The sequence below is a fragment of the Kogia breviceps genome, chromosome 12, assembly GCF_026419965.1.
Source record: "Kogia breviceps isolate mKogBre1 chromosome 12, mKogBre1 haplotype 1, whole genome shotgun sequence".
NCBI lineage: Eukaryota > Metazoa > Chordata > Mammalia > Artiodactyla > Physeteridae > Kogia > Kogia breviceps.
Window position 1 is genome coordinate 2,761,296 of NC_081321.1, and position 27,270 is coordinate 2,788,565.

General features: G+C 56.8%; 1 protein-coding gene across 8 annotated transcripts in view; it reads right to left on the reverse strand.

Moving 5' to 3' along the window:
- IQSEC3 (IQ motif and Sec7 domain ArfGEF 3) overlaps positions 1 to 27,270 on the reverse strand; it is a 96,528-nt gene that overhangs the window by 11,219 nt on the left and 58,039 nt on the right. For all 8 annotated transcript variants that reach the window (XM_067008526.1, XM_067008524.1, XM_067008522.1 and 5 more), the window contains 8 exons: positions 22,793 to 23,868; positions 20,688 to 20,849; positions 9,789 to 9,911; positions 9,212 to 9,378; positions 5,269 to 5,408; positions 3,994 to 4,119; positions 2,111 to 2,210; positions 1,818 to 1,979 (listed from right to left, as the gene is read on the reverse strand). In XM_067008526.1, coding sequence (XP_066864627.1) covers positions 1,818 to 1,979; positions 2,111 to 2,210; positions 3,994 to 4,119; positions 5,269 to 5,408; positions 9,212 to 9,378; positions 9,789 to 9,911; positions 20,688 to 20,849; positions 22,793 to 23,862 — 2,050 coding nt within the window. In that variant the 5' untranslated portion in view covers positions 23,863 to 23,868. The remainder of the gene's footprint in view (positions 1 to 1,817; positions 1,980 to 2,110; positions 2,211 to 3,993; positions 4,120 to 5,268; positions 5,409 to 9,211; positions 9,379 to 9,788; positions 9,912 to 20,687; positions 20,850 to 22,792; positions 23,869 to 27,270) is intronic.

Sequence of the window (27,270 nt, forward strand, 5' to 3'; positions counted from 1 at the left end):
ATCTCATACTTGGAGGGGCAGGACGTGCTGCTCCCAGGCGGATGGGTACTTCTGGCAGCCATGCCGGTGCCCACCCGTGGGCGCTGTGCTCCGCGGCAGTGCAGACCCATCTAGGACATCCTGACAAGAGGGTGTGTCTCTGAGAATGTTCTAGATCAACAGCCAAGGTGGCATTGAAAAGAATCTGTCTGTTACACCCCTGAACTCATGTCGCCGACGGAGAGGAGAAAGGGAATTTACACCCTCCCTGTACCAGGCGATACTGAGTTAGTTTCACAGTCTGGTCTGGTGAGGTGGTTTTTAAAATTTAATTAATTAATTTAATTCATTTCTTTTTGGCTGCGTTGGGTCTTCATTGCTGCACACGGGCTTCCTCTAGTTGCAGCGAGCGGGGGCTACTCTCTGTGGCCGTGCGCGGGCTTCTCGTTGCAGTGCCTTCTCTTGTTGCGGAGCACAGGCTCTAGGCATGCGGGCTTCAGTAGTTGTGGCACGGGGGCTCAGTAGTTGTGGCGCACGGGCTTAGTTGCTCCTCAGCATGTGGGATCTTTCCAGGCCAGGGTTCGAACCCGTGTCCCCTGAATTGGCAGGTGGATTCTTAACCACTGTGCCACCAGGGAAGTCCCTGGTGAGTTTTTGTTTTAACCTGATTTCGTTGTTTCCTTAGGAAATTATAAACAGAAGCTATCCTCTAATTTTCAGGGTAGAAAGTACATGAACCTTAGAATCAGACTTCACTGCAACTGCCAGATCCTCCGCTTCTAATATGCACCTTAGACACATCCCTTAACTGCTCTGAGTCCCATCCATGAAGTGGGGGCCGACACCTGCCTTGCAGCCTCCCCGTGAACACCTAAACAAACCACCTGGCACCCAGTAGGTGCTCCAAAGATGCTGATGAAATAGCACCGCCCTGGCACATCGGCCCCTGCTCAGAAACCCTCACCGCCTTTCCTCCTGCCCAAGGGATTTATACCAATTTAGAAATACTTTTCAACTAAGTGGCCACGTAAGGCAGACCTGGAGTCTGTTTTTATTTTCTGTTTTAGTTTCTGAATCCATTCTTACTTAATTTTCCTTTAATGGCTCTTTGAAGCCGCTGCAATGCTTCACCAGGAAAGCTTGCAGGTGGGCAGAGACCACAGGGCGTCACGGCTCTTTTCTTGAACCAAGAGGTGACCGGTAAACCACCCGGACAGACGAAGAGGAGCAGAGATTATCTACAATACCTGAACGGGAGCCATCGGGAACCAAGGCACTCCTTGGAGGCCAGAAAGACAACTCCAAGACGAAGGACAGTCAGAAAGCCAGACTGGACTCTTCAAGGAGATGACGTTATGAAAAAATTAAGTGGGGGGCTATTCCAGGTTAGAAGAGATGAAAACCATGAAACAGCCAGGTGTGATGTGTGACTCTGGACTGGGTCAGGGGAGGAGGCTGCCAGGGAGGTTGGGTGGGAAGAAGTGCTCCAGGCCCGGACCGCCTCGGTTTGCAAGCCCGCCTTTAGGGCCGGCTCGCTCGCTGGTCCCGGTCAAACCCGGCAGAGTTCTCTGTTCCGAGGGGCCCACACGCCACCCCACGGCCTGGCTACACGTGCACATGCACGTGTACGCCCTCAGGTGCCTCGCCTTAACCGTGAGGCGTCCATCAGCCACGACGGTGCCGTGGGGCGGGGGCAGGGGGGGCTCGGGAGGGCAGGAGGGGCCTTGCTCGCCCACACTCCCCACGCAGGCGTGCGGGGAATGTCTGTCTGCAAGCGACCCCGCTCCCGCTGACCGGAGCCCGGCCGCCGGGAGGGTCTGGGGTCACCGCGTCCTCACACTCTATCCGGATCTGCTCCAGCTCCGTCACCTCCGCGATGGACTCCTTCAGGTCCTCCACAAACTTCCGCATCTCGTCCAAGCCCAGGGCGCAGAAGTGCAGAACCTGCTTCTTCTCGGAGCCCGAGAGCGGGGTCACCAGTGTGACGCCATGGGAGTAACCTGGAAACCGGACCCCAGGCCCCACGGGCCGTGAGCAGCCACAGGTGAGGAGGGGGCCTCTGGAGGACCTGCCCCTCCCCCTCGCCTGCACCCTGCGCCCTCTGCCCCATCCATGGGCGACCGAGACTTACACTCGTTCTCAAAGAGGTGGAACTGCATGCCCAGGAGGCCCACGGACTTGCAGAAGGTATACGTGGAGGAGCTCCTCTTCTTGGGGCAGAGTTTGAGAATCTGTCCGAGACAGGGGGACAGCCGTGCACTGACGCGTGTGCGTGTGTATAAATGTGCCTTACGCAGCCGGATGAGTGAACACCCAGGGCTCTTGTGAACACAAGTAAACACCCAAAACGAGACATGCACACACATGCCCACTTACACACTTAGGATACATTCACACACATGTACACACACATACATACGTACAGACACAATCTCAAAATAGGGTCTTCACTGCACAGAATGCTCCAGGGGCCATTCCCACAGCACTTAGAGGCCAGTCCACACTTCCTGCCCTGGTTTGTACGCCCCACCTGGTCTGGTCCCTGCCTTACTCTGGTTTACGTTCAATCTATGCTGCCCTTTCTATAGCTTGAACAGGGCAGGCTCAGTCCTACCACAGGGCCTTTGCACCTGCTGTTTCCTTCCACAACTCGCCCTGCAGCTTCTTGCGTGGTTGGGTTACTCTCATTACTTAGATCTTAACTCAAATGCCACCTCCTCAGAGATTCCTTCCCTGACCAGCCTTTACAACAAACAAAAAGAAAATGAGAAAAAAAATAAATCCACCTCAACACCAGCTACGCCAACCTATCACCCTGCTTGTTGTCTGCATAGCACCTTCCCCCAGTTGGATATTATCTTGTTTGTCTTCTTAGTTATTGTCTACCTCCCTTGTCTCCTGAAACGCAAGCTGAGGTAGCAGTTGCTTGGTGTACAAATGTTTCTTTGGCACCTTCGGAGCTGGGCTGTGGGACACAGGAGAGGACGGGGGAGCCCGGCCCTCAGGGTGCCCGTGCTGGTGGAGGAGGGCCCTCAGGGTCCATAAATCAATCGATGGATCCAGCCATCGTCGCACAGTGAGCCAAAAAGCAACGTGAAGAAACAGATACATAGGGTAACTGCGGAAACTGGTAGGTGTTTTGAAGACCTAGAAGTAGGGTCAGGACTAGACGGTGGGTGGGCAGGCCACCTGTGAGGTGGGGGGAGAGCGTCTGCACCGAATGAGGAGAGGCAGGGGGTCGTGCAAGGTCTGGGGAGCTTTTCAAGCCGACGATGGAGCCGCGAGATGAAGGTCTGAGACGGACGCAGCCTGGAGCCGGCCTGGGGAGGCAGCCAGGGGGGGGGCAGGGGGCGGGCGGCAGAGGAGAGGCGTGTGGGGAGGGGGGGAGGTCCGGGAGCTGGCCGTGCTGACTCCGCCACTCCGCGGAGGCGGGCCTCAGGCGGGGAGCGTTGGCTTTGGGACAATTTTAGAGGTGGTGCCGGTGTGACGCGTAGATAGAGAAGGTGTGGGGTTTGAGGAAAAGACAGAAGCCAGACCCTGTTCGCTCTGCTTCCCAGCACTTAGAACACCGCCTGGGACACAGTTGGTACTCATTAAATATTTGTCGTATGGACACCTGTGTTCAAAGAGCAAAGGCCGAGCACCCCACAGACGCGCGCGCAAAGACGCACGCCAGCATCCCCGCCGGGCCCAGGGACGGTGTGGGCCCCCCTCAGGCCTCCTGCACGTCCCAGGCTGCGGGACGGACGTGCAGCCCTGCACCCTCCCGCCCCAGGTTCCCCCTAATGAGGGCGGTGCAGGGGCTCTGGGATCGAATCCATTCGCACCAGGACCCGGGAGCCACGAGCGGATATAACCTCTCCGTGCCTCGGCCTCATGACTGACTAAGCAGGAAGGGTCACATGTGCCCGGGCTGCCTCGCTCCCCACTCTGGAGAATCCGCCACCGGGCGTGCAGCCTCACGGCGTCCTGCGGGGCAGGGTGCCCTCCGGCCCTCTGGGGGTCCCCACTCACCACCAGCAGGTCGTTGAAGAGGAACACCTCCCTCTGGTGCGCGGCCTGCTTCTGAAGCTTGTTCACATCCGTCACCTCGAAGAGCCGGCTGCAGCAGACCAGGCGGCGATGGGGCTCGGACAGCACCTGGGCCGGGGCACAGCGCTCAGCCGGAGGGGCAGCCGAGGTCGCAGCCCTCCTGCCTCCAGCGCCCACTTTCCAGAAGAGCAGATGCGGGCCCAGGTTGGCCCCGGCCCGCCCTCTTTCCTCCCCCGGGCTCCCTCGCCTGCCTCAGGCTCCTTAGGGAGCAGGGCTGGGCCAGAGGGCTTCAGGATGCTGGACGCGGCGAGCAGATAGAAGGCAGCAGCGAAAGGAAGGAAATTGCACGCAGAGAGCCTTCGATTGTGCGCGCCTTTCCCTCCGAGGCCTCCGCGAGGGCAGCCCCGCATGCCGGGCTGTGCCTGTCTCTGCTGCACAGCCAAACACCCGTGTGCAAGAGGGAGGGGTCCCGGGGACACCGCGAATCTGCTCCGGTGTGGGAAACAGCCTCCGCAGGGGGCGTCCGTCCGCAAACCTGACAGAGGCTCTGACCTCAGCACAGCAGGCTCCAGCCAGAAAAGGCCGGCCCCTCACGACTGGGCGGAAGGGCCCAGCACAGAGCCTCAGACGGGGTCCCCAAAGTGCTCCCTGAGCCGAGAATTTGGGGCGGTTAGGGTTAGGGCGACGGAGGCCAGAACCTTTATGTCTCTACGGTATATACAGAGCCTCTGCGGACGTCTACCGAGGACGCTCCCTTAAAGATCACTGCAAACTTGGAAAACGCTGCAAACTGCGGCACGGGCTACAACTCAGGGGCCACCCCAAGGATTTGAGAACCCACGTGTAGAGGCTGCTTTAGCCCATTGCCTGCCTTCTCTTCAGTAGGACCATCCAGGATGCCCAGGACCCATACCACCCCAAACCTCCCCATCTGGCCGTCCAGATGCTTCGACCCTAGAGCACCAGGAGGTCTTTCTCAATATTTCACTTCAGCCTCTCCTGCCGCAGGAGCTGGTCGCAGGGAGCCATGAGGAAACCGGACAGGTGGAAGGAAGAGGGTGCCCCGCACAGCACGCGGAGGCACTGCACACGGTAAGGACAAGTGAGCGAAGAAGGGGAACACATTTCTGAACGATGAGGAGGAGATGCCAGGCGGAAGGAAGGGGAAGGAGCTGGAGGCAGGGCCCCCGCAGCCCCGGCGGGGGGGGGGGGGACACGATGCCCCACAGCGAGCGCTCCTCGGTGGCAGGCACTTACTATCTTCATGCCCACGATGGACCTCTCCACCTTGGTGACGTACGTGACGTGGTCCTCGTTCGACTTGAGCTCCTTTTGCTGGATCCTTTCGTAGATGCCGACCACCAACTCCCTCGGGATGTCAGCCCCGTCGTCCACACCTGCGGCCGTGCAGCGGGGGCGGGCAGGGGAGTCAGCGGCCTGGAGCCAAAGAGGGGGCGCCACCCCCCGACTGTGCCCGCTCCGAAGCCTTCACGGCTGGCTCCCCATGCCCACTAAAGCAGGGATGAACTCCTCCGCCAGGCACCGGCGCTACGACGCTCGCGCCCAGCACGTGCCCCCGGCCCCCCTCCTGCTGCCCCATAGCCGGAGCCCCCGCTCCCCCCTCCCAGGCCTCCCTCCCCATCTCCGAACGCGGCCTCCGTGCTCCTGCCTTTGCTCCCCGGTTCTCCCGTCGTAACAACCTCCACCCCAGCCCCGCCAGGAGCATCGCTGAGCTCGAGCGTTGCTGTGTCGATCTTCAGGGCCTCCCCTCCCCTCCCCTCCCCTCCAGTAGGGAGCGTGGAGCTCAGCGATTAGTTGTTGAGTGGTGACAAGATCCTCCCCTCGCTGGGAGCACGGGGTGGCAGGGGGGGGGGCTAGTGAGACATTAAGTGAAGGAGAGAGGAGGGCAGCCCCCGTGGTGGTGCTGTGAGGAGACCGCCACCCATCTCCCACTTCACAGTGACCTTCAGACTCTGGTAACAAGAAATACCAGCAGGCGATATGCCAACAGGGAAACAACTTGCCCCGGGAGGTAGAAACAGAGGCAATTTTTTTTAAAAAGTCTTCTTTCTACTTTTTCTAAACCCTTCTTTAACGATTATACACCCCTTTTCTTTAAGAGGGAAAAATTAAAAATAAAACATCTTGAGCAAGTGCTCTCCAAGGAGTTTTCCGAAGTGCCGAGAGGACATTATGCCTTCTGTGAGCGACCCTTTGTATTGACCCTGTTTCTCCCACATCTGAGTTTGGTTCTGAAGGTCGGGCACCCAGGGGCCTGGAAGAGGCCAGGCTGGGGGCAAGAAAGAGCAGGCCAGGGACTGAGCACACAGGGCTCCCAGGTCGAGACGGCAGGTCACACCCCCTGTGCTCCTTCTGGATGCCCTAGAAAAAGGAATTATTTTTTATTTTTATTTTTTTTATTTTTATTTTTTTTTGTGATATGTGGGCCTCTCACTGTTGTGGCCTCTCCCGTTGCGGAGCACAGGCTCCGGACGCGCAGGCGCAGCGGCCGCGGCTCACGGGCCCAGCCGCTCCGCGGCACGTGGGATCTTCCCGGACCAGGGCACGAACCTGTGTCCCTTGCATCGGCAGGCGGATTCTCAACCACTGCGCCACCAGGGAAGCCCAGGAATTATTTTTTTAAAAGGCAGAGACGGGGGAAGAGGCAGTGGCACCAGGGGACATGAGGACATGGCTCAGCAAGCCTGGGAAAGAAGAAGCAGAAGCCAGCAGAGAGGTTCGGAGGCTCAGAACCGCCAAGGGCTCTGGAGTTGGTGCAGCCCCTGGAGGTGGAGGTGGAGGTGGGCTCGAAACAGGAAAGTCGGTTGAAACTCAGTTTAAGAGGCAATTCGCCATCCCCGCCCCTTCCTCCACCCCAGTCTTCTGATGGAGCCTTCATCCTCCGGAAGGGGTGAACCAGGAAGAGAAACTCTCTAAAGATTCTGCAGTCAGGTCTCCCAATGAAACAGCTCAACTAAATCTTGCTATGAGAATGTCCATCAGTCAGCAACCCCAGACATGCTCAGAGTTTTAATCAGCCTTTTAGTGGCCCACTGTTAAATATGGATGGACAGCCAAGTTTCATCAGAAAAAACATCAGGTCTTCAGAGATAACTAAGAAGATACCGCATCTACGAAACAGGAACAAAATGCTATAGAAGAGGAACACTCAGAGAGCAAAAGAGAGTTATTGAAAATGAAAAATAAGATAGCAGAAACGAAAAACTTAGTAGGAAATTTGACAGATAAAGCCGAGGGACATCGTCAAGAAAGTCAAACGAGAAGACAAAGGTGGCAGATAGAGAGCTCTAAAGATCAGAGGCTCAAACTGGGAGTTCTAACACCTGAATAACAGGAGTTCCAGAGGGAGAGTATGGAAAGTGGGGAGGGAAAATGATCAGATACAATATTTAAGAAGAGTTCCCACCTGAAAGTAAATTCTAATTAGAGATATTGTATATTGGAGTATATGTATGCAGTTTTCCAAAATAATATAAGCTTACGCGAAGATGTCTAGGCAGTTGCCAGATGGGGCAGAACTTTTACACTTTACAGAATTTTTAAAACTCTACCAGTAGGGACACAAAGGAGTCTGTACAAATAATTTGATCTTCGATTACTATTTGAGGCTAAATATCTTGTGAATATTAAATTATCAGGTCTATCTGTGAGTTAACCAACAACTGGATACAGCTGAAAGTACCAACTGATTTTTTTCTTCCAGTTTTATTGCTATATAATTGATATATACAGTACTGTATAAGTTTAAGGTATACAGCTTAATGATTTGACTTATGTAGACGATGAAATTGTAAGCAGCTCCTTTGCCCCTTTTCTGTTTGTTCATATCCCTGTTTTCCTCAGACCTTCATCATAAAGACGAGATCACTAAGCAACGTTCAACCCAGCTCCTGATTTCTGCTTTACTAAATGTACAAAATGCCTTACTCTTAACCTGTTGATTCCTTTCCTGGATTAGAAGGAGTAAGAAGGAAGAATTAAGTAGTTAAAGAATGACTAACTCTCTACCCCTAGGTCCCCCTTTAGTAAATTTGCAGGTGGACCCCGAGGGCACAGGCAGACCACGTGGCTAAAAGGATCCAATGGCAGATAGACCACCTGAGCAAGACAGCGTCCCAAGGGAAATCAGGAGAAGTCAGCAGGTCTGCATGCAGCGGAAAAAATGACAAAGAATCTGACCTCCTGCTTTAATGACATTAACTGAGATTGTTTCCCCCTTTTTCCCTTTAAAAATTGTCATGGTTGAGCAGAATCTTCAGAGTTGGTCTCTGGACAGAAGTCCACCTTCTCCCCAGATTGCCGGCTTTTCTGAATAAAGCATCTTTCCTTCCTATCAAAAACAAAAAACAAAAAAACAAAGAGTTCCCACAATCAGAGGCATGTGTTTCTAGACTAAAAGGAGGAACGTAGTACCCAGCACAATGGATGAAAGAAGGACCATAACAAAGGCACATCGTGGTGAAAATTCAGAACACAAAAGACAAACAGAAGAGCCTGCAAATGTTCAGGGAGAGTGAAAAATATAAGCAGGAGGTCAGGAATTGTAACGGTAGCAGCACTGACACCTAAAAATCAACGGAGCAACGCCTTCCAAATTCTGAGTTCAATGCTTCCAACCGGCAATTCTGCTCCCAGCCAAATTCTCAATCAAGACTGAGGCTAGAAAAAGGAATATCCAGACATGCAAACCCTTTAAGAGTTTGTCTCCAGCGCACCTTTTCTCTGGAAGTAAACTAAAAACGAGGAAGCGATGAAACCCAGGAAACCTGAATCCAACACACATCAGTTAGGAGACAACCTGGCTGGTAAAGGCCGTAAAGTTTACCTCAAGGCCCTGCCTGTGGCTCTTCTCTCCTAAGTCGTGGAGCAGGAAGGGCCAGTACCACCCAGGCACCAGCCGTGGTGCCTGGGGCCTGGAGGTCGCCCAACGGAGGACGGGAGGACGTTCCACGGAGGGCAAGGGGCATCGCCCAGGGGCCCTTGCCGCTTGCTGCAGGACAGTGGCAGCACCTCCTGGAAACTCCCCCGATGCCTGGCACGCTGGCAGCTTCCCCGGCGCCGCTCCGCGAGACCGGGGCCCGGAGAGCGGCACGCGGCGCCCTTGGCCGCCGGGGTGACAGCCCGGCGTCGGGGCTGAGACCCCCGGAGTGACCGAGCAGCGTCCCCATCGCTCCCGTACCTCGCAGGTTTCGGATGAAGTCCTCCAGCATCATCTTCCGGTCGGGCTTAATGTTGGGGCTGTACATGTCGGTGTTGAGGAGGATAACGGCGAAGGCCAGGATGAAGACGGTGTCCGGGTTGTGGAACTGTCGCACCACCTCGGGGTTGCACATGCAGTAGCGCTGGCTGCGCGGGGACACGCGTGCGGGTGCTGAGGGCCCACACCCTCCCTGAGCTCCGGCGACGGGGGCACCTGGCAACGTGTCCAGTCCTCCGAGGGCCTGAGCCCAGGGAGGCTGCCCCTCCCGCCGCCTGCCCCGAGGGGACGGGGCAGCTGTCACACGCCCAGAGGCCCCCGGAACCCCACTCCCGGCCCCGTTCCAGCCTCACACTCAGGAAAGATGTGCTGGTCCATGGGGATGGTGAGGCGCCCGCAGGGAGAGCCCGAGGGGCCTGTCCCGCATCTTTGCTTCCCTCCCGGCCCTCCCGGGACTCCTGGCCCCCAGGCCCACAGCCACTCTGCTTTCCCGCCCGCCTCCCCCCCACCCCCCAGTCCCGGGCGTGTGCGAGGGCAGTGGGGCGGGGGAGGGTCCCACCTGAAGGTCTCTATGAGCCTCTCCACCTTCTGGGCCTCGCCCTGCACGCGGATGTGCGCCTGGAACTTGCGCAGGGCCTCGTCCAGCTCCATGGCAGAGAAGTCCATCTCGTCCACCACGCAGCTGAGGCCGGGAGGGGAGGGGTCGTGAGGGGCCTGGGCCCCGGACCTCGCTCCACCCACCAGAGCTGGGAGGAGGGCGCGGCCCACCCGCTGGCTGGAAGCCCCACCCTGGGGGGGGGGGACTTACCCCACCCAGGCCCAGGGTCTCCTTCCACCTGACAGCCCTGAGAGGCGCTGGCTGAGGGCCTCCCTCCCACCTCCGGACCCTGCGGCCCAGGGCTGCGGGCAGCCGGGCAGCCGTCCCAGGGCCCGGAGGTTCAAACGGTGAACAGTGTTTTCTCTTCTCTCCTCTCCAAGGCCTCTCGGGACCTTTCTCCCTGGTTCCGCCCCGTTTGGGATCCTCCTCTCACACCACCACCCTCCCAGGTCGGAGCGTCTGCAGACAAGGAGCCCCCCATCCTCCCCCCAAGGTAAGTGACAAGTCAGCTTAACGGGGAGGGGACAGGGGGACAGGTGCGGCCGGATTCTGGGCCCAGGCCAGCCACTGAATTTGTGTGGCTTTGGGGGCCACAGGCTCACCTCTCGGAGCCTCAGTTTCTTTTTCTGAGAAGGGAGGGTCAGAGTCTAGCTCCCCAAAGGTCCTTCCACCTCTGAAATGCCACCTCTGACCCTGGAGAGTTCGCCTCTGGTTGTTCCCCTTCGGTGCGTGGCGGGGAGGAGTGCCAGGCACCCCCATCGGTCAGCCTCTCTCCTCCGGCGTGGCCTGCTCCTGGGCCTCCCTCCCGAGGACCTCCCAGCCGCCGGCGTGTCCACCCTTACCCTCCTCGGGGTGCCCTGCTTCCAGGGCCGCGAGCGGGAGCCCGGGAGGGAGACGGAGACACAGAGACAGTGAGAGACACGGGGGTAGAGAGTCAGGCGAGAGAGACACAGAGGGAGGGAGAGACAGAGACAGAGAACAAGAGCAAAACAGAGACAAGAGGAGAAAGAGGGAAAGACGGACAGAAGGAAGGAGGCAGAGCAGACGAGGGGGACGTGGCTCCGGACGCACAGGCTCAGCGGCCACGGCTCACGGGCCCAGCCGCTCCGCGGCACGTGGGATCCTCCCGAACCCGCGTCCCCTGCATCGGCAGGCGGACTCTCAACCACTGCGCCACCAGGGAAGTCCAACTCCTCTTTTTTTTTTTTTTTAATTACTTAATTAATTAATTAATTTTTGGCTGTGTTGGGTCTTCGTTGCTGCGCACAGGCTTTCTCTAGTTGCGGCGAGCGGGGGCTGCTCTTTGTTGCGGTGCGCGGGCTTCTCATTGCAGTGGCTTCTCTTGTTGCAGAGCGCGGGCTCTAGGTGTGTGGACTTCGGTAGTTGCGGCACGCAGGCTCAGTAGTTGTGGCTCGTTGGCTCTAGAGCGCAGGCTCAGTAGTTGTGGCGCACGGGCTTAGTTGCTCCGCGGCATCTGAGATCTTCCCGGACCAGGTCTCGAACCCGTGTCCCCTGCATTGGCAGGCGGATTCTTAGCCACTGCGCCACCAGGGAAGTCCCGCTACTCCTCTTTGGAGCCAAGCTTCCAGAAGTCATTCCTACTCATGCTATTTCCATTTGCTCAATCCCATTCACTTTTCAACCCGCCCCAGCCCAGCATCTACTCCAGCATTCCATTAAAACTCTTGTCAAGGCCACCAATGGCCGCCATGTTGCCAAGTCCAGTGGCGCCAATGTCTGTCCTCATCGCACCAGCCTCCTGGTAGCGTCAACGCAGTTAAAGACTCCCTCCTCTCTCTTGTTTCCATCCCGTTGCCTCCCCTAGGTTGACTCTTTCCTCTCTGGAGGCACCCCTCCTCCATTGCAGGCCCTCTTCCCTGTCCTCCTCCACCTGGCCTCTAACTCCGGGCTGGCCACCAGGTCCCTTCCCCCACTTTACAGCCTCTTCCTAGTGGCCCCACCCATTCCTATGGCTCTGAATATGCCGCCGCACTCTACAACTCTTAAGTGTAGCCGTGAGTTCACCCTTATTATTTTACCATTAGTCACTAACTAGTTAATTTTTGTTGTTGTTGTTAATCTACACTGTTCATAAGAGGCCACCTTAAGTAATGGTGCTCCTAAGCGTGGATGAGGGCTGCTGAGTGCAGAGGTCAGTCCTTGGGCAAATCTTCACAAGGCCATGAGTTGTGCCAGCATCGCTTGCAGGCAAGTCAGGGTGTACATATTTTATGTTTTACCAAGTATTTAATATTTTAACTTGCTCTGAGTAAATATTTGATAGTGCCTAGTTTGAGGAATTCTTCAGATGAAATGTCACCACACCCAGTATCGCTCTCCCCTCGAAGCTAAAAATATATACGTGTTTATTTGGTAGAATCTGCACAGATTATGCCAGTGGGCCTGCAGCAAAGACATATTCACGCACAGAGACCTAGTGTTCCGAATTCTCAGCAGCCCGGGGGGCTGTTCTCTGTGATCGGCCACCTCTGTCCTCCGCCCCCCACCCCCCCCAGTCACCAGACCCTGCTGCCTCTCCCAGCCTCTGGGCTCCACCCGCCTCTACCCTCCCTGCAGCCTCTGCTGAGGGTAAGGGCCTCATCACCTGGCCACAACTGGGACTTCAACAGCCTCCGAACCAGCCTCCCTGCCTCCAAACCATCTTCCGGAACAACACTTCTAGGACGGCCATTTGGCCCTGTCACTCACGCCTCTGCTTATACGTTTTCAAGGTTTCCCACAGCCCTCATAAGAAGCCTGAGTTCCGCAGCAAAGCACGGCCCTGGTCGCACCCAGACTCTCCTGCCCCTTCCGCACCCTGACTCCAGTCCTGCAGCCTGGCTCTCCCACGGCCCCAGGTTTCCACACCTTCCGGCCGCCCACCCCCAACCTCCAGGTCTGCCTTGCACCTCTCCGGAATCTTCCTCGGCCTCCGCGGTGCCTCTGCTGCGTCTCCCGTGTCACCCAAGCATCTGTCCTCCCACCGGGCGGGCCACGCGCTCCCCGACGCCCGGAGTCGGTCTCTGCATCCCTGGCCTCTGTATGACCTCAGTAAGCATTCCTGCGGTGGACGAATGAGTGAGTGACAGGCCAAGCTCAAGGACGAACGGGGCTGTGAGCACACGGTCAGCTGGGGAAGGAGCCCTGCGGCCGGCGCCTTTGGAAGCTCTGCCTGGTGGCCCGATCAGCTGGACGTGACCCCCGGACACGGCTGCCGAGGGAAGGGCCCCGTGGATTCCAGACCGCGGGCAGCGGGGCGAGACCCATGGGAGGCACGTGCCTCCCACTTCCTCCGGCCGACCACGCGGCCCAGTGAGCGATGAGACCCCGGCGACCTGGCCCTGATGAGGCCGCTCCTGAGGTGCTGCTGACCGGGGGTGATTGCGGAGGTGCTCTCGCTGGGGAGGGGGCTTCTCCTTTCGGTGGCTTTCTGTGGCAAGTCCCTCCCGAGGGCGGGGGAAGCGTAAGCACAGATGTTCCCCGCATCCGTATCAACAGGTACAACCTTGCAGGAAATTGCTCGTTAGCACGTCCGTGTGCGGCGTCAGTCTGTGCTGCGGGGAGGTGAGGCAGCGCACACGCCGGAGATCAACATGAATTTCGTCATCTCAACTCTTTTCTTTTTTAACGATAGCAAGACGCTGTCTGGCAGACAAAGGAACTGCTTGTGAGCTGAAACTAGGTGATGATAGCAGCAGGGTTTTTTGTTTTTTTTTTTTTTTGCGGTACGCGGGCCTCTCACTGCTGTGGCCTCTCCGGTTGCAGAGCACAGGCTCCGGACGCGCAGGCTCAGCGGCCACGGCTCACGGGCCCAGCCGCTCCGCGGCACGTGGGATCCTCCCAGACCGGGGCACGAACCCGCGTCCCCTGCATCGGCAGGTGGATTCTCAACCACTGCGCCACCAGGGAAGCCCAGCAGCAGGGGTTTTTAATTGGCTGGAAGAGACAGCAAAGACCTGGAAGGTGAGGTACAGGCCAAGGCCGGGAAGAGGTGTATGCGGTGCCCATGTGGGTCTCTGCTCCAGGCGGCGCCAGGGCCAGGTTTCAGGATTAGGATGGAAAATGAAACTGCCCACTGCCGTGAGCTGGAGGAAGCCGGGTGTTACTCCTGCAGTTCTTGTCTCATACAATTCAATTAAAGATATCCCCATCCGCTAGGGAGTTATCTTTGTTAGTGGGAACTCATAACGTGCCTAACAAAGGTCAAGGCTTTCTGGAAAAGTGCAACGTGGCCAGGAAAATAGAGCAGGAGGACCTGCCAGAGTCCCTGGTGACAACACGGGGACAAGTCCTCGGAAGGGCTGGCGGCCGGTGCACCTTGAAACTGCTCCCACCCGTCGGGGGTCCATGTGGATGCGGAGGCTACTTCCCTTTTGCAGGGCCCGGCAGCCCCCTGTTCGCCCGTGGTTCTCAAACTTGAGGGCGCACCAGAATCACCCAGCAGGCTGATCAACTGCACGTAGCTAGGCACCGCCCCAGCGTTTCTGAATCCAGGCGTCTGGGCTGGAGTCTGAGAATCGACGTTGCTATCCTGGGTGCTGCTTCTGTCTGGGGGACCACACTTTGAGACCCACGCTCTGTGCCAAACACAGCTGTGGGACGGGAAGAAGTGAGGCCTTCGGTGTCAGGCACCCTGGGGTTTGAATCTTGTCTCCACCACATAGGTCTTCAGTTCCGGTCACTTAGCCTCTCTGTGCCACATTTTCCCCATCTCTAGAATGGAGCTAACACCTAAAACATCCAGTGGGCAGGTGGGGCGGGGTGGTATGGGTTTTAGAAGAGACAACGTATGTAAAGCTCCCAGTTTATAACAGAGCTTAAGAAATGAGGTTCTCCAGACTTGTCGTTGCCAAGGTGGCGGGGGCGGGGGGGAGGGAGAGGGATGGTTTGGGAGTTTGGGGTTGGTAGATGCAAATTATTACATTTAGAATGGATCAAGAACAAGGTCCTAATGCACCTTGCACAGGGAACTGTACTCAATATCCTGCAACAAACCATAATGGAAAAGAATATTAAAAAAAGAATGTCTACGTGTGTATAACTGAGTCACTGTGCTGTACAGCAGAGATTGGCACAATATTATAAATCAACCATGCTTCAATTAAAAAGATATATATTTTTAAAAGAAGAAATGAGAGTTCCGTTAGGGACCGAATTGGAGCTGACGTGCCCCGTAAGTAGATCCGCAGTTCCTTCTAGCCTAGGTATGAAGACCCTTTCCTTCCTCGCCAATGAACTCGCCTGAAATTTCATCATTAGACCCATCAACTGTTTAAAACATACATCTATCAGAGAGAGGAAACTGAGTTAGCTCAGATCAGTGGAGATTTGTGGATCAGTTTCTCAGCTCTGTTTTCTTCCCAGATGAGAGGGTTGGGGCCCAGCAAATAAAGGTGAGTCAGGGATGGGATAGCATCTGATTCAGTTCAATTACTCTGCCCCTGGCCTGGGCACTAGCCATTTCTTCTCTCTGGGCCTCAGTCCCTGGCCGGGTAAAATGAGAGGGCCGGCCTAGCTGACCGTCCAAAGCGTTTCTCAGCCCCATGATTCGCAGCTGGGCTCTGACAAGCACTGTAAAGGCACTCAGGCCGCACAGCTGCTGGGGTGAAGCACAAGTAGGATGGTGTGGAGTTTAGGGCTCAGGTTATGGACCACTTTGCCAGGCTTCAGACCTCAGCCGCTGGTCAGCTCTGGGACTGCGGCAAGCGACCCACCCTCTCTGTTCCTCGGTTTCCTTCATTTGGTGCAGACTCCCAGCACTGGCTTCACAGCGCTGCTGGAAAGATGGTGTGAGGCTTTGCATGTAAGGTTCTTAGAACCGTTCCTGCTGGCACACGATACACGCTGGATATGTGTGAGCTCCCTGCTCACTCACAGACGGCCCTCCTGAGAAACCCGCGGGGAGTGTGACTCCCGGGAAGTCCCACTGCAAAGAGCGGCCAGTTTCAGCCACGCCTGCACATCATACAGGATCGAGAGAGGCCTCTCCAGAGCTGAGCCCTGGGTACTCAGGAAGGGAATGGGTGCTGGGTACGTTCATTTTCGTGTAGAAGTCCAATTTCTATGCATCTGTGACGAAGCCAAAGAGAGTCTCCACTCTGGACTTTTTCACCCCACTCTGGGGTTCCAAGATCTCCACATACAGGAGCAAATGATTCTTTTAAATGCCAATGACTCTTTCCTGTTAAGTAGAATCTCTCATCTGTGTGTGTGCGTGCGGTGGTGGGGATAGGGGAAAGGGCACTGGAGAGGTGAGGGGTCAAGGTCATAAAACCCAAAGACACCACATTTAGAAGAGACCCCCTCCTTCCTTTCCTCTGGGTGGGGGGCAGCATCAAGTTTTCAGAACAGTGGAAATAGCCCCCAAAGTCTTCTATCCCTGCCTGGCCCAGCCTCTCTCCACCCTCCGCCAGACCCGTCAGCGTGGGCCTGGGCCCCAGCCTGCTCTCCCCTGCCCCGTGGATCTCCTCAGGAGCAAGGCAGCCCTTCCGAAGCTACACACAGACAACACGCAGGACCTTCTCAAATCAGTCCTTCCTAGCAGTGAGAGGCCAGAGCCTTCCAGCCTATTGAGTTTGACAATCTGTCTTCATTTCTGAATGTCCCCTAAGAGGAACAAATCTGTTGCACCCTGGCCAAAACATTGCCATGGAAATGAAATAATGAAATCTGACTAAAACGTCCGACTCTAATATCTAACAAAGAATGGAGCAGACACAGTGAGAGAAGGAACACCCAGGAAACTTTCTTCTGGCTACTCAACCCCAAAGCTGCCCTTCGTGCGTTTCCTTGGAGATGACAGACGCCCTCCCCGGGTGTGAAATCACCTGCGCCAGGAAAGAGGCTGCTCACTGCCAGCCCACAACATTTCTCCATCCGCTGGCCTTCAAACCTGCTGAAGCGCACGTTTCAGAAAGGAAATAGAGCAGAGTCAAATTTCCCAGCCACATGAAAACTGAGAGCCAGACAGACGCTTCCAGCCCCAGAGAATCCTGATCCCTCAGCACCAGGGGAGGACTTCCTCCAAGCATGCGGTGGTCCCCTCCGTTCCCCAGCACGGAACTCGGTCTCAGACCAGCCCTGAGGAGTCTGAGGTTTCCCTGTGTTGGGGGAGGGAGCCGAGGAGAAGGGGAGGCGAGAGGGGTCTAATGCCCTGTGCTCTTAAGTGCGAAAAATAATAACAGAAATAGCTGACATTTTAAAAGAATGTAGGAAGCATCAGGCACTGAGCTAAGCACTTTATATGCACTTAAAAAAATTTAATTCATAGGACTGGTTCCATTATCCCCATTTGACAAATGAGGAAACGGAGGCTGGTTTCTCCTAAAAAAACGAACAAACAAAAAACAAACGCCAACAACCAAAACACACCACCTTCCCAGGTCAACCCTGAACGGACATGGCCCTTTGAGCTCAGAACGCCTCCTATTATTATCTGATAAAGCCTGGTTGGATACATTCTTTCTTGGAATGGGGCATCCGTGGAACTAGGACACAAAGGGATGGAGAGGTCAGCTTCCCAGAGCACCGAAGGCCTGACCCCGGAGGCAAATGCCACCGCATCTGTGACGCCCACATGTGGATCAGGGGCTGGGACAGGTTCTGCTTGGCCCGGCTCCTCCTCTCTTCCTGTCCCCCCAGGCCCAGGAGTGGGCGGAGGGCCCCATCCCTTCCCCTCCCAGAGACTTTCAGCCTCTCCCCTTCCCGTCTGGCTGCATCTTGGAGAGAGCGGTGGCTTGGGCTGTCTCAGTCTCCAAGGGGATGGATGATTTATGTCTTTTATTCAGCAAAAAGCTTTGTACAGAATGGATACGACAGGCTGACTGTCACCGGCGGGGGCGGGGGCACGTGCAGAACCCCAATGAAGCCTCTTCCCGGCCCGGACACATGGCACTGGGCGGCTGTCACTGTGTGTTTTCTCTGGCGGGAGTAAGGAAGAGGCAGCGGATCCGGAACGGCTCCAAGAGAGCTGGCTTGAGTGGCAGGGAGATACCCAAACCCCAGCATCTTGCTGCCCTGCCAGTGCCTGTCTCTTCCTGCTTCTTCAAACTCTCCAGGCACCTCACAGCGGACAAACCAGGCCGTCGGCGCACTGCGGACCTGCGGGAGGAGGGCTCCTTTCCGTGGAGCTGCCATGTGCAGGCCGAGTCTGCCGGGGCCTCAGAGCCCAGGGCCTGCATGGCTGCAGAACAAAGCACGAGGGACTGAGGCGTGCACGGTGGCAGAATTGGGGCTCAGCTCTGTACTCGACGCCCCCTAAGCCCACAGTGCCCACTGGAGGCTCGTGGGCCCCTCACCTCTCTTCTCACGTTCCTCTCCCCGTTGAGACCTGGGCCTATAACTTCCCTGAGGCCACGAGCCAGGCCTCTTCCTCCCCCCCCACCCCCCGCCCCGACACGTACACACGTGGGATGCCCAGTGCAGCCCTATTCCCAGCATACAGTAGGCACTCAATATTTGCTGAGTGAGTGGTGAATGGCCATCTTGTTCCCCCGTGAATGCTGGCGCCCCAGCCCCTCCCTGGAGCCTGACGGCAGCTCTGGGCAGCTCTGGCAGGATGACAAAGCTTGTTCAGGGCAAATGACTTTGCGTGACGCCAGGGTGCTACAAACGCACTAAGGATTAGGAAAGACCATAGATTCACCGGCGCTGGAGGGACCTCTGAGATCACACAGCTCAACCCTCTCTCTTTGCAGATGAGGCAGCCTGGAGAAGTGACCTGCAAAAGCTCCAGAGCGTGTTAGGAGCAGAGCAGGAGCCAGAGCCGGACTCTCAGGTCCAGCCACCCCTCCTGCCCCCACACTGCCTCCTCATCCAAGCCTGAGCCCGCTCAGCCGCGAGCCCTAGACCCCAGCCCACCTCCCCTCTCGGCACAGGCGGCAGCGGCTGCTCGGAATCTCCAGCCCACGTGATCTCCTAGGGAGGGTGGCAATCCGTTTCCATTGTACTGCTCAGCACAACCTGGGCTGCAGAAAAACCGTGTGTTCCCAGGACTGCAGATCACCAGGGGCCTAGCAGGTCAGGATTGCGGGGCCAGGCCACGTGGGGTCTGGAAAGGCAGAAGGGAACAGACAAGGCGGTCAGGGCCTGGGAGTGAAGCAGTCGCCCCTGCCCCAGTGCAGAGTGACAAAGCGGGGTCACCCGGGGGGTGTAGGAAGGAATGAAGCCATCGGGCGCAGCACCTCTACTCCTTCTCCAGTGGAAAGGGGACAAAGGCAAAGGAAAAGTTCATGCCAGACAGATGAACCAGACAGAGGAAAACAGGAAAGGAAGGAGACCGAAAACTTGATCTTTCTCCTCTTCTGTCATTTCCTCAAGGCATCCCCCCCTCAGGGCACCCACACAGCAGGGGTGGTGGCATGGGGAAGGGGAGCCAGAGGGAGGGCGGAAGATAAAGAAATGCTGTCCGTTTATGGGTTTAGGCACTCAGAACACCAGTTCCGGAGGAACAGCTGATTGTCCGAAGCCACCAAGAGGCAGAGGCAGGAGCTGGCTTCGGTCAACTAAGGGCCATCGGGGATTTCAGGGTCCCTTGAATGGGTCCCAGCCCCCTCTCTTCTGACTGCACTCGGGTAACAACCACCCCATCGTGAATTTAGGAATGTGACAGGGGCGCGACCATCCTCCCTCCTAACCCCACCCCTCCACCCCCCAGGGCGCGGAAATGCAGGCCCAGCGAGCAGTGACTGGCCAAAGACACAGCAGCGAGACTCTGCTCCATAAGAGCAGCCAGGTGTCTGAGCCCCACCCTGGGCACACTGACAGCGACTCCGTGCTTCTAAGCCCTGGAGCGGGAGCCCCCAGCCCTCTGTAGAGGCCCCTGCTGCTTCCAGAGCAAGTACAAAAGGAAGAGGTTCTCCCGGGACTCCTGAGGAACACTTCGGAAACACTTCGGCTGACTGTACCCAAGGGGAAGGGGGTAGGGAGAGAAGTGGGGGGGGGCTCCTTACAGAAGGGTGACCTCCGAGAAGGAAGTGAGCTTAGGGGGGGCCCAGCAGAAGAGAGGAGGAGCATCGGGAGAGGCCTGGGGAGAGACAGGGGTCCGGAGCCGACTTCACGGGCCCCGGCGCCTCTCTGCCAGAGGAGAGGGGGCTCCAAGGCCCTACTCCTCAGCCCCAGGGAATGTTTCCCCTGCCCTGGGGCTCGCCTACCTATCCATGGCACCACACCCACGAAGCAGAGCGCTAGCAAAAGCAGCCCCCCCCCATCCCCCATCTCCTGGACTTGAAAACAATTGTTTTGATTGTGTGACCTCCCACACGCAGCCCCAAATCCCCTATCTACTGGACTTGAACCTTGGTGGTCAGTCTACCTTTACAGAATCATAGTACTTTCTGGCTCTAAAACCCCTCAGTCTAACCCCTTCTCTTTCTGCCTCATGTTTCCCCCACGATATAAAGCGGACACTCAGGGGCCGGGGGCTGGACGGGTGGCAGGAGAGGGTGCTGAAGGGCCGGTCCCCCAGGCAGAGATGGCCCCAGAGCTGACACGGCCTTCTTTTTTCAGGCTCACTCTCATGCCTTTTGGTCTCCCTTGACTATTTCTGTGCCAGCCCCAGCCCGTCCCCATCTCCGTCCCTGTGTCCCCAGCCCCAGCCCCATCCTCAGTGCTGACTCGAGGAGCACCTTGGCTCAGTAAGCAGCAGAATGACTGGAGCGGAGGCAGGCGATTGGCTAAGGACCGTGGGGGTTCTGGCTCCTGGACCAATCAGGAAGCCACCAGGACTGGAGCCAGGAATTCTGGGAATCCACCCAGACTTTATAGAGGTCCTGTCCTCCCCGTGGCCTTCGGCAGCTGAGGCGAGGTCTGAGACCACACGGGAGATGCGCGGGGGTGGGGCCGGGAGGGCGGGGCACTCACTCGAGCACGTCGCGGTTGAACTGCTTCTTGCTGTTGCCCAGGAACTCTCCGATCATCTGGCGGCTCAGGCCCTTCCGCTGGAGCAGGAAGTGGGCCACTCCGATGGGGGTGTCGGGGATGAAGCCTCGAGAGATCAAGAACTGGATGCCCTTGTCCGGGTTTCTGGTGGGGGTGGGGTGGGGTGGGGAGGGGAGGAGGGGTAGAGAGTGAGGCAAGTCTCCCCGTGACGCCTTTCCTCCCTTTCTTCCTGCCTAGGGAACCCACAAAAGTGCCTGGAGGTCCTCGGGCAGAATTCCCAGGAAATGTCAGCATTCCTTCCACTGCAGAGGGGCTCCCCTTAAAAAGCCCCTCTCGCCACGTTCTCCTGAACCTCCCTGCACAGGAGTGAAGGTGGTGCGGGACTGGGGAGGTCTGGCCAAGTAGATTCCAGAGCAGGTGGAGAGAGGTCCCTTCCGTCTTCCTGCCTCAGTCCCACTGGATCTGACCCTGAGGTCCCCAAGCCCTTCCTCCCACCTGTATCCCGCTCTCTATACTCAGGACCCACGCTCCAACCGGGAGGGCAGAGGAGACTGGGAAATGGAGGTGGAATCTCCGACCCCACCCCCCTTCCCTGTGTGTGGCAGACACAAGAAAGACCCTGCTCTTCAGGGCTGACTTTCCCAGGCTTGCGTCTGTATGTGGGTGTGGGTGTGAGTGCTGTGTCTTAAGGCACATGTGCTCCCAGCTTGGTCTGCAAATCTATGCTTCTCCCTGAGCTGGAGCTTAGCGGTCCAGGAGAAGATAAGTACAGAAATAGAGGCTAAGCCTTTAGACCCTTTTATAGCACATTGACATTTTCAGGACAACCAAGCATGAGACTGTTTTTCTAGCAACTCATTTTAATTGTATTTTACAGAAGTATCAGCCCACAACATATTGGGTAAAAACCCAAACTGGTCCTTCCCTATAGGTAATCTGAGAACCACTGTCTTGTGGGATCCAAGTACGTGTGTGTGTGTGTGTGTGTGTGCGCGCGCAGAAGCGAGGGTAGGGCTGCGCTCGCCAGGGTGGCAGCCTGAGGTACAGGAGGCAGCACTGGAAGTCACACAGCTCTGCCGCTTACTAGCTGTTCCACAGGGCTCAGCTCACCTCGCTTGTGTGAGCCTGCTTCCTGTTCTGCAAAATGGCGTAACGGTGCTCTCTCTAGAAATTCTTAGGAAGTCTGCAAACGTTTTATGTCGGGCGAGCTATGAACAACAGTGGCTATTCCCCCGAGAACATAAGCTGCTTGAGCACAGGGGATGTGTCTCGCTCATCTTTGTGGTCTCTGTGCCAAGCGCTCCAAAAATAACTTCTGAATGAGTACATGAACACACGGGTGAATGGCTTCTGCTCAGTCCTCATGGGTGCGGCAGGAGGGATGCGGTGTTTCCCGGCTCAGGGCTATGAAGGAAGGGGTGAGTGGAGGGTGGTGACGAGTGCCTCATGCACTTGCAATCTCCACGGGACGGGCTTGTGTGTTTCCTCTGCTTTGCCACCAGCTGTATACCTCTTGGTTGCAAGGAAGTTCTGGCTGGGGGCTCTGAGCTGTGGTGGTCGTTCACTTCTCGGCTCCCACGCCCCTGTTCCCTTCTGCTTCACCTCTGCTGGCTTGACACTCCCCGCCTATCCGCCCCCTGCACCCCCATTCCTTGCTCCAGGTCTCTGCTCCCCCCACCCTTTCCTCCTTTGATCACTGCCTCTTCTCTCCGTGTCATCAACCCCGTGAGATTGAAAACTCCCTGCTTCCTTAACTTCATGTCCTACCCGAATGCTCTCTGCTCAAGCCTTATACCACTTGTACTGTTATTGACTTAATACTGCATTTTCTCTGAAATGGTCTCACTTTTCAAAGCCCAGCTTCATCTAGCGGTACTAGTGGTTAAAGCATAGGTTTGGGGTGTTTTAAACCCTAACCTTTAACATAAATGCATATCCATTAAAAATAAAATGAGTATTCCCACACTATCTCAAGGATCAGGCGTGGCCCAGAGGCCACGTGGGAGGCCCCCGGGTCGACTCGGTCCATTCCCGGGCCGCCGCTCACCGGTAAGGGCAGCCCCTGCCCCGCGCCTCCTGGAACTTACATGTTGAAGAGGTTGAGGCCGATGCGGTAGAGCCGCTTGCGCAGCGTGTCGGTGGAGAGCGTGGGAGACTTGCAGCTGGCCGGGTTCTCGCAGTGGTAGCGCGGCAGGCCGGGCACCGTGTTGGAGGCCGAGGCCGACGCGGCCGATTTGGTGGACGTGCGGCTGCCGCTCAGCGGCTCCGAGGGGTCGCCGGCCTCGGCCTCCGCCTCTTTCACCGCCTCCGCGGCCTCCTCCTCTTCGTCTTCCTCCTGCTCCGCCGCCGGCAGCGTGGCCCCCGGGGGGCTGGCGCGCAGGGCCCCGTCGGCTCCCGCCTCTGCGCTCGCGTCCTCGGCGGGCACGTCCTCCTGGCCGGCGCTGGGGGCCTCCGGCGCCTCCTGCCCCCCGGCCCCGTCGCGCTCGGCCTTGCCCGCCGCGGGCCCCGCGGGGACCGACGCTGTCGGCGCGCCCAGGCAGTTGGCCACGGACAGAGCCGTGGAGGAGGAGACGGAGATGTTCCGGCTAGCGATCTGCACGGTGACGTCCCGGAAGGCCATCATGAGGGTGCTGCCGTGGCCCTGCGGCGGGCCGGCGGGCTCGGCGGGCTCGGCCCAGCCCCCCGCGTGGGCGCCCTCGGGCTCCCGCGCCTCGGTCTCCAGGCCCGGCGGCCCCGTGCCCGCGCGCAGGGCCCTGTGGACCTGGTAAGCGCCGCTCTCCTGCAGGGAGCACACGGTCTTGAGGCTCCAGGTGCTCAGGGCGTCGTCGATGGACTTGGCCAGGGACTGCACCTGCTCGGTGAAGGAGTCCTCCAGCTCGGTGAGCGTGCCCGCGATGGCGGGCGGCAGGGAGGGCGCGCGCGCCAGCGGCAGCCCCGAGAGGCCGCAGCCTTCCAGGAGCGCCCTCTCGGCCGCCAGGCTCTCGGCCGCGGGCGCGCGCGCCTTGCGCAGGGAGATGCGCCGCGGCAGGCGGCTCTCCAGGAGCGAGTTGCGGATCTTCTCGAAGTTCTTGCTGAGCTGGTACTGGCGGAAGGCGGTTTGGATGGTGCAGGCGGCGCGCCGGGACACCAGGTGGCCCCCGTACTTGTGTTCTAGCATTTCAATCTGCAGCGAAGACAGAGAGGCGCGGGAGCGCAGTTAGGGAAGGGGTGTGGCAGTCCTTGAGAAAGGCGGTGGCGGAGGCTGTCGACTGGGGCAGGGGGTGAGCTGCTGGACTTCGGCGGGGGCGCAGGAGGGCACAGCTTCGGGGCTCTGAGGGGCTCATGTCTGAAGACCCTAGCACGCCATGGCCTGAGATGCCAAGGCTCCTAGAGGTGTGGGAGGTAGGACTGGATTCCTACCTGGTAGTCCTACCTGGTAGGACTGGTGATGCCAGGGGCAAGGGGCGGACGAGTTGCGAATGGTAGGAGGCGGTTATTTCCAAACGTTCATATCAGAGATGCATACGGTAGTGCTCACGGCTGAAATGCATGACATCTTGAATTTGTATTAAAAATACTCCATCAGAAAAAGCGGAAGGGCTACTAGATGCAACAATATTGATAAAGCTTGTTAGGGCCGGGTGATGGTTAAATGGGAGTTTATTACACTATTCTTTCTACTTTTGTGTGTATTTTTAAATAATAGAAGATTGAAAATTAAATAGAAAGGCGAAAAAACATTGCTGCTACTCCTGTTCACCAGCCTTCTTTCTCAGCATTCATGTCATGCATTGGGGAAGTTTCCTGTTCCTGGGAGCCTCATAAGGGTTGGGGTTGGGGTTGGGGTTGGGGTCAGATCATCTCTGTGTTCCCAGCACCCAGCCCAAGGGCTGGCACAGGATAGAGCTCAATAAATGTGAACCTCATAAAAAGACAGACGGATGATGGATGGATGTTTCAATAGGGGGAGTCGCTCCAGGCTGCCCTGCCCCACAAGCCCAGTCACCTCTGTTTCCAACAATGGGCGCTGTTGCAACCAGGGCAGGGCTTGGTGGGGCTGGCTGGCAGGGGCCGGGGTGGGGGCGACACCGCCTCATCTGGGCAGGTGTGGACCCAGGAAAACTTCTGGCACTGGCCAGTCTCTCTTCAAGGCCCTTCCTCCCCTCCTCTCAGCTCTGTCCCCCACCTGTGGTCTTTTCTCCTCCTTGCGTTGCTAAGCTCTCACTTTTTCTCTCTTATCGAAAACGTCTCAGGAAAGGACTAGAAAGACATTCCCCCGAGGTGTGAATGACCAGTAACAGTTAGCAGTGCTCCTTCCTAGAGATTTTTACACTTAAATAACCGACGAAGCCTGTGTGAAGGGGGTGGACAAAATGGTAGCACTGTGGTGGGTGCCATCAGGCCTGAGGGAAGCCTGGGAAGGGAGAAATATTCCTGGGCCCTGAAACGATGTCCTGTTCCCAGCCGTACACTCCACTTACACAGAGTAGCCTTCCTGAACTACGAATCGGGACAGGTGGCTGAAATTAATAACTCAAGGCAAGAACAACATCAGTCCTCATAGGTCTAGGGAAATCCCTGGCCCAAGAGCTTCTCTTCAGATTATGAGATGCTACTGGCAACAGAGGGAAGGTATATGCAATCCTGTTGCCTGAAGTGTCTCCAAAATGGTGAAAGGTCCACCCCCTGGCATGGTGTCATCCCACCTAGAGGCACAGGCTGGCTGAGATAACTGAGGAGACTTCTTCTACCAGCCGGTGTCCATGCTTCACCCAAGGAGAGAAGAAAACCAGATTTTAAATCCTTGAATCTGTTCCATCAAGTCCTCCACTAGACTGTAAGCCCCATGAAGGCAGACTTCGCCTGCCATGCTCACTGCTCTATCCTCAATGCTTACGGGACATAGTAGATCTTCGATGAACATTTATTGAATAAATTAAAACCTTCCTAATCTGACCGTAACTTGTCTCTCCCGGGCTGATGATTTCACCCTCTCTGGCCTCCTTTGTAAGTTTACTTCATCCTCTAGTCTCTCCTACTTGCATTTCCAGCCTCTACCCTGGTTTTGACTCCTTTCCACCAGCCTACAGACCCTCCTTAATGTCCCAGGCTGAAACACGGCCCTGCTTGACTCCTCTGCTCTGGGGCACTAGCCCAATCTCTTTGTATTTTTCCACCAAACCTATAGGAGGACTAGTCTGGCCGCTCGGCCTCAGTCCGTGAGCAAGTGCCGAACCACTGGCCAGCCCCGTGTACCCTGACTGCTTGCAGCTGCCTCCTGCTCCCACTAGACTTCTGAAATGACTCTCAGAAAGGTACTGATGACCTTCAATCACTAAATCCCATTCTCAACCTCCCTCCCCATCCTTTCTGCAGCTTTGATACTTCATCACCTTGAAACTTTGTCCTCCGCTCTCATGACCCAGTCTATCTTGGTTTTCCTGTCTCCATACAGCTCCTTGATCCTATATTCTGACCACAGGGTCCCTAACCGTGCTAGTTACGAGTCATATGTGTGCTCTCCTCCATTCTCCAGACACAATTTAATGATTTTCCTGTGCATTTCTGGACGTCTTCCTTGACTTCTATGTTGGTAGTCTTTAGAGCAGCCCCTTGGTAGCTGATAACTAACAGCTGATGAAATGAGAACTGTCTCATGCAGAGCCTTCGTGGCAACTCTAAAGGTGTCCCGCGGGCTAATATCTTCTCACCTGTTGTCTGAGAACCTCGTCTTCCATTGTAACTTCACTCTGATAGGTGGATGAGCAAAAGCCCATAGGGGAAATACCCAGTCCCAGATCTGCCTCTTCCCTGCTGGTTGACCTTGGGCGGGTTTCTTAACGTCTCTGAATCTCAGTTTTCTTATCTGTTAAATGAAGCTAATCCTGCTGACTCTGTAGCTTGTTGTGAGAATTAAGTTATTTCCCCGTAGCACCTGGCACACAGTAGGTGCTCAATCAGTGTAGCAGTTTGATGTTGACAGTGAGGATTCTGTGACTCTCAACTCTCCATCCCTAGACTCCATCCTAGACCCATATTTCCAAGAGCCCATCCTCTCCCCCGGCTCACCCAAACCAGCTCTGGATGACGTCCTTATTGACCTAACAGCACCCCGGTTACAAGGTCATCCAGTCTGGGGACCTTGCTTTTGTCCCTGGGGCCGCCTTTGCCTTATCCTCCGCGTTTGTCAGGCTGAAAGTCCTATAGCGCACCCCCCCATGCCTTTTGCAATCATCCTGAACTTTCCACCAGACTGTCACCACGTGGGGCTCTCCTGGACCCCCCATTTGGACCACTCTGACAACCCCCCAACTGCTTCCCTGCTTCCTGCTCCAACACCATCCGCCTTGTACTATATTCCCCTGAGTAGTATCCTCAAGAGCGGGTGTAAACACAGGACTTCCGGCGCTTGAGACCATTGCCCTAAACAAGTGTAAACACCGTCTCCTGTGGGCTGGCGCTGAGCAGCCTGGCCCCGCCTACCCCCCAGCCCCTCCTACTACGCGGAGTCCACGCTCACGCGCCAGCCCCGCCTCCTGCTCGCCCCCACCTCCCCCAACTAGGCTTTCCGGCTCTGGTCTCTCGC